A 6,799-nucleotide genomic window follows, 5' to 3' on the forward strand; every position below is an offset into this window, starting at 1 on the left:
AAGACTCAGGACACTGCCTGCAGGTGCCAGGATGAGATGAGCGACTCAAAAGTTAAAGACAGTCAGGAACAGGAGGATGGCTGAGAGCTCACTGCAGGTAGAAATCTTCACCACCCTTGACACAGTAAGTCTCTGGCTGCGGGGCAATGCTGCTGTGGTTCCCGGAGGGTTCTTCCAAAGCTGGCACCTTCCACAGCTGATAGGAGCTGTGGTGCTTTAGAGGAGGGATTCCCAGCCACACCATCAGAGGGACAGGGCATCATGGGCACCTTTTCCCAGGGGCGGTGCAGTGTTGTGAAGCCAGGGAGTGCACCCAGGTCTGCATGGGCTGTAATTCAGAGCAGTGTCTCTGCACCCAAGGGTGCTGTGTGCCGACTCTGTCTCCTGTGAGGGTCAGCACTCAGGCTGCCCAGGAAACTTCCCACAGTGCTGCGGGGAGAAGCTCTGGGTGGAAGGAGCGACCCCCAGCAGGGCAGGTTCATTCTCCTGTTGAGAGGGTGCTGTGTGGGTCAGGGCTGCCCACAGCTCCAGCTCACCCACAGTGTTTTTCTGAGGGGCTTTTTCAAGGGGGCTGTCAAGGCAAGGGTTGCCTTAAAGATCAGGATCTTTCCTGAATCTATGCTTTCATTTTCCTACTGTTTGCAGAGCACTGGCAGGGAAAAGACATGGGCTAGAGAAACAGCTCCCGGGAGCAAAAGCTGCAGGTAGTGGAGCAACCAGAGAATGAGGGGAAACTGAAAACAGAAATTCTGTGGGAGGGGGAATTTGGGAAATTCTAAGTCACTCCCCACAATGTAGACATTTTCCTCTAACTAAGCCCCCTGTGTCTCCTCTCCCCCCCAGCAGAGCCTCTGCCCTCAAGGCCAGGGGGTGCAGGCCATGAGCCCCTTCCTGAGCAGCCCGATCTCCAGCAGAGGAGAGGGGCATCTCTCCTGCAATATGCCCATTTTCCACAGCATGACAAAGGGCTGAGAGTGACTGTCCGGCAGTTTCGCTGTCTGGGAGGTGGTGTGCACAGTTGGGTACGGTGACGGCTTTCCTGCATGCCTGTCTGTCTCTCCCTCCTTGCTTTCCCTTGGTAGGAGGCTCACAGTATTACTTCTTGTTTCTTCACCTCTCTGCTGCTCTGGATCTTGCTCTTGTGCTCTCTGCGGTTAAGGAGGGGGGTTCAGCTGCAGTTAAGGCATTTACCCTGTAGGTCCTGCATGGAGTTGTCTTCATGGCAGTGACATGTCCAAGTCCCCTTCCAGTCCCCCTTCTAGGCAATGCATTTCATCTGGTTGGGGAATGAGCTGACTCTCCCTTAAGGAGACCCCATTTCTAGCACTCTTGACTGTCTTTGTGGGGTGTGCTGCCAGGCTGCAACCTGCCCTCCAGAAGACCACAGCTCTCCCAGAGCGTATCTGTGATAGCTGAGAGTGCTTGTGCTGGTCGTGTGAGTTAGAGACCTCGTCACACGCTCTGAAGAGCTCTCCATAGCACTCTCTCCGAATGTGGGCTCAGATAAAATTTGGCAGTCTTCATTTTGAAACTGAACTCCTCTGCTCTCACCTCAGTCCACTTTCTTTCTCAGAGTAACTCGTGAGTGTGATTGTCCTTTAGCTGGGAGAGGTGCAAGCACAGAGCAGTGAGGAGTGAGACTCACGGACAGACCAGATGCCCTGACGCAGTCACAGTGAGCCCCTTTTTCTTCTTCAGATGCACAAGTGCTCATGTTGAGAGCAACTGACATGCCAGAGATTTCTACACCATCAAAGAATGCTCCCATGGTGTGATGGAAGCATCTAAAAACTAGAGAAATATGTCATAAAACTATCCACTTCATCCTATTTTCTGGAGAACATGCATGTTAAAATGTTGAACAGCCTTTCCACAAAACAAGTGGATGTCATCTGCTGCAGGATGTGTGCATCAGACCTAGTCACTTCCCCCTCCCACTGCAGCGTCTGGAGAAAGAGTGCAGATGGTAAACCAGTGTGAGGACAGGGTTCATCTCCTTGGGACAGAAACATCTAGGAAGGATCAAGTCAGTCCCTGCCTTCACTTCACGGTTTCTCTACCTGGCCAGAGTGGGAGCTGGTGTGACTGGTTCAGTACAGACACCTCTGTTCAAGCGGGCAAGGTTGGGGGGGATGAATCCCTCACAATGATCTTCTCTTTTGGCTGCAGATGGCATGAGTGTTCTATTCATCTCTCAAAATGGTAAATAGAGAGTATTCCCACTGGCTCACTGGACCAAATCCCCTTCACTCTGTTCATGGTGCCCATCCCCAGGTATCTCCACCGAATACACAGGGCAGTTTGACATCTCCATTTACAAGCCCTGGCAAAGCAGGAGTGGCGGCCCTGGAGCCCATGGGCAGAGGCCCCTCCTCTACAGGACACACTCCGTCAGCCCAAAGCAGAGGTCAGGAAAGGGAGCTGAGCGAAGGGAGAGGAGAGAGGCGATGCAGGGGGACTTGGAGGAGTGGAATGGGTTTTGCTCAGAGAAGTCTGTCCTAACTTGTCAATGTCATTTCTTCCCTTGACAGTGCCCCAGAGAGCAAATGTCCAACAGCAGCTCCCTCAGCAAGTTCCTGCTCCTGGCATTTGCAGACACCCGGGAGCTGCAGCTCTTGCACTTCTCACTCTTCTTGGGCATCTACCTGGCTGCCCTCCTGGGCAACGGTCTCATCATCACAGCCGTAGCCTGCGACCACCGCCTCCACACCCCCATGTACTTCTTCCTCCTCAACCTCTCCATCCTCGACCTTGGCTCCATCACTGCCATTGTCCCCAAATCCATGGCCAATTCCCTGTGGGACACCAGGGCCATTTCCTACTCGGGATGTGTTGCCCAGATATTTTTATTTGTCTTTTTCATTTCAGCTGAGTATTCTCTCCTCACAGTCATGGCCTATGACCGCTACGTAGCCATCTGCAAACCCCTGCACTATGGCGCAATCATGGGGAGCAGAGCTTGTGTCAAAATGGCAGCAGCTGCCTGGGGCAGTGGTTTTCTCAATGTTCTCCTGCACACTGCTAATACATTTTCAATACCACTCTGCCAAGGCAACACAGTGGAGCAGTTCTTCTGTGAAGTTCCCCAGATCCTCAAGCTCTCCTGCTCAGACTCCTACCTCAGGGAACTTGGACTTCTTGTGGTTAGTGCCTGTTTAGCCTTTGGGTGTTTCATTTTCATTGTGGTGTCCTACGTGCAGATCTTCACTGCTGTGCTGAGGATCCCCTCTGAGCAGGGCCGGCACAAAGCCTTTTCCATGTGCCTCCCACACCTGGCCGTGGTCTCCCTGTTTCTCAGCACTGGCATCTTTGCCTACCTGAAGCCCCCCTCCATCTCCTCCCCAGCTCTGGATCTGGTGGTGTCTGTTCTGTACTCGGTGGTGCCTCCAGCAGTGAACCCCCTCATCTACAGCATGAGGAACAAGGAGCTCAAGGACGCAGTGAGGAAACTGATTCAATGGGTATGATGTCAATGCCAATAGCTGTCCCATGTGCATCTGCTCATCATTCCTAGGGTATTCAGCCTCAAGGATACATATTTCTCATTTCTTTCTTTCTTACTTTTCTCTGTTATATTCATGTGAAAAGGAAATGTGTAGGTTCATCTTACTTCTCAGTAATCCCTCTCTTGTATTTGACCCAGAGGCCATGTAGAAGCAGGAAACCAGGGTTCTCCTTTCATCAGCAGAGATGGGGGAACCTCAAAGCCTGCTAGTCTGAGCTCCCTCGAATGCCCCCAGGGCAATGGGGAGAGTTTCCCTTTGCAGTGTCTCTTTCAGCACTGACACCAAGGGAGCTCAGGGGCACAGAGTCAAGCTCAGGTGAGTACAGGCGGGAGGAGACCATGGGTCCCATGTCCATTTGGAGAGCTCAGCTCCTCTGGCCACAGTCTGGGTGTGATCCCACACCCCTCTCCTGCGAGGGTGGCAGCCGGCTGTCACTGTGGGCTGATCCCTTCCCTCTCCAGTGCTCCAACACTCACAACATATCGTGAGTGGAGGGGAGGAGAGTCTGGATGCAGCCTGTGGGAAAAGATGCCCTGCTCCTCAGGACCATCCCCTCACTGCCACAGCAGGCATTTCCTTGCTGCAGCCTTTGCATGGGGGCTGCAGCTTTCTGGGAGACACATCCAGCAACAGCAGCAGGACTTTCCCTTTTCAGGGCTTTCCTCCTCATTTCCACACTGTCCTGCTGTGCTCTCATGTGTGTATATGGCCTCAGTGCTCTTGTAACCTGGTGCTTCCGTGTGCATTTCTGTGAGCTCAGGCAGCACCAGCCCCTGGGCACCCGTATGCCAGACGTGGCCTCCAGAATAACATTTCCGTAATAAAAGGGGTTCTCCTCTGTTATCTGCCTGAAGTCTGGCCTTTCTTCAGAAGATGGAGTCAAAAATATGCTCAAGGCAATGCACCACCAAGGGGTCCAGTGTTCTGCTTGTGAACTCCATGGGAGCCAGGCGATGAGCTCAGAGTCCCCAGTAATCTGTTAGGGACTGAGGGTTGGATTCAGGGCTCATCTCTCAGTGACCAGTGCCAGTGGAGATGGTGAATGGTGTCTGAATTACCTTCCCAGGGCTGTCTCACGGGTGACAGTACTGATGACCTGACCCTGTCCCCGTCCTGCTGACCTGACTCCTCATCTCTACCTGGGACCTGCCTCTGACTACAGCCAAGAAAGCCTTGGCAAGGGAAGGTGGGATCCAAGTAGATCCCAAGGAAGGCTGTAAATACAAAAGGTGACTCTATGTCCGTAGCAGCAACTCTTACCTGACAGCCACTATAAAGGTGTGAGGAGAGCTTCAGATTTTGACCCTCTACCCAGGTAACATTGCATGCAGAGTCTTAGCTGCATGAAGAAGCAAAAACAGTCACTTGGGGTCAGATTTTGTGATGCCCAGTTATGACAACAGGTCTTTCTGTGTCACAGCTTGACCCTTTATGCACCATTTCTGACAGGGTTCCTGCGACAGAGAGTATGTTGTCGGGAGCAGCAAGAGCGGGGCTGCTCCGTGCGGGAAGTGGAGTTGGGAGCTGAGGGTGCCAGCAAGGCAGGCAGGGCAGGGACCCACCGATGAGAGGTGCCGTCCCACAGTGCCCGGAGAAGAGGAGCAGAGCAGATTTGGGGATGGTAACTGGGGTCAGGCACAGTCCAGCGATGGCCAGACAAGACTCAAGTGCTGGGGACCAAAATGGGATGATGCTGTGTCAGACAGCAGAGGATCTCTAAGGCAGAAAGTGATGATGTGGTAACTACGATCTGTGGCCAGAATGTGTGCACGTGAGTTGCCCGTAATCACGATGTGCCTTGCTGCCTACGTGCCAGCAATCACAGTGTGTCTTCCTGCCTGCCTGCCAGGGATCAGGATGTGCCTTCCTGCCTGTCACAAGATGCCACAACGCACAAGGAGATACGTGGCAGGAAGAGGGGCTGGCCTTGGTTGGTTGCTATATAACCAGCCATTGTTGTCTCAGTAAAGGAGATCTCTTGCACCATCCTATCTGAGGTCCGTGTCGTCATATGCCACACTCAAAGGCTCCAAACAGCCCTGCTTTGTGTGGCAGGTTGGACTGGAGACCTCCAGAGGTCCCTTCCCACCAAAACTCCTCTGAGATTCCATGAATTCTTGCTCCTTGGCCTCTGCTCTGGCACAGCTGGCAGGCTGAGGAGAGCACCTGGGGCAGAGCAGAATGAGCTCAGCTGGCAGAGCCTCAGGGAAAGATCCAAAAGTCCCTCCTGGAGCTAGTGAAAGGAGAAATGAAAGCTAGTGACACACACAGAAACAGATGTGCTTGGGTGGGCCCTAGCTCCACTCTCCTGCTCAGCCCTAGGCTTTGGAAAACTCCCTCATGCACTCCGAGAGGCTCCACCTGCCTCTTCCACCCTCCCTGTGCTCCCCTCCCGTCGGCCAAAGTGGAGCTCAGCATTGCCTGGGGACTCTCTTCCACACGGGGAGCAGAGGAAGGGCCTTCACCAGCCCCACATTGCTCGTCCCACCCCCGGCCTTTGCAGTTGCTTGGGCCTGGGTCTGCCCACTTGCCTTCACCATGGTCACAGCTACACTGAAGCCCACGAAAATCCCAGTGCTCCTACCCTCAAGAGGGCATCCACCCTGAACATGGAGCCCGGCGGGCCACAAAGGCATCACACATTCAGTGCCAAAGCCATGCAGCCGAGGGCAGGGGTCTCTGCCACAATTTCCCTGCCCCTTCCCTGCTCCCAGCACCGCTGCTGCTGTGCCCATGTCAAACCCTCCTGCTGCCAGACTGACCTGGGGCCTGAGGCAGCTCCAGCTCCCTCCAGGGCTGTGCTGGAGCCTTCCAGGAGCAGGCTGAGGTGGGGCTGGCACTGCCAGGGTGGGTTGGGAGAGGGCAGCTCCCCTCTGCCACGCTCGGGCTGGGCACAGTGTTTCCCTGGGGAGCTCCCTGAGGAGCCGCTCCGGGGGATCCTCCACCTCTGCCCTGGCAGCAGCACCAGTGCTCAGGGTGCTGGGGTGGAAGTGCACAGAGGGTGGAAGGGGCACAGGATGCCCAGGGGGAGCATCGAGACCTTGTCCATGCATGCAGGGATGGAGTGAGGAAAGTCGGAGCTTGCTTGCAGCAGCCACCAGAGACCTCAGACATGGAAAGGGCTGGGATATTATTAAATGACTCCTAAATGATCCCCCAGAGTCTGAGAGGTCCAAGTGCCCAGCCGCCGCCCAGCCCAGCCTGTGCCCCACATTCGTATTAGCAGACAGCCATGATCCAGGATCTGTCAGGGTCTGGTGCAGAAGAGAGGCCATGCAAGGCTGGCCTTTTCC

The 6,799-nt window shown here is 54.5% G+C and overlaps 1 protein-coding gene across 1 annotated transcript; it reads left to right on the top strand.

Annotated features, from left to right (window-relative positions):
- Positions 1–2,546: 2,546 nt before the first annotated feature.
- Positions 2,547–3,467, top strand: LOC135326207 (olfactory receptor 14C36-like). Its single transcript, XM_064504057.1, has one exon. It carries the CDS (start codon positions 2,547–2,549, stop codon positions 3,465–3,467), a length of 921 nt encoding a protein of 306 aa, XP_064360127.1.
- The last annotated feature ends 3,332 nt before the right edge of the window (positions 3,468–6,799 follow it).

This window comes from Dromaius novaehollandiae, unplaced genomic scaffold (assembly GCF_036370855.1).
Source record: "Dromaius novaehollandiae isolate bDroNov1 unplaced genomic scaffold, bDroNov1.hap1 HAP1_SCAFFOLD_37, whole genome shotgun sequence".
NCBI classification, from domain to species: Eukaryota; Metazoa; Chordata; class Aves; order Casuariiformes; family Dromaiidae; genus Dromaius; species Dromaius novaehollandiae.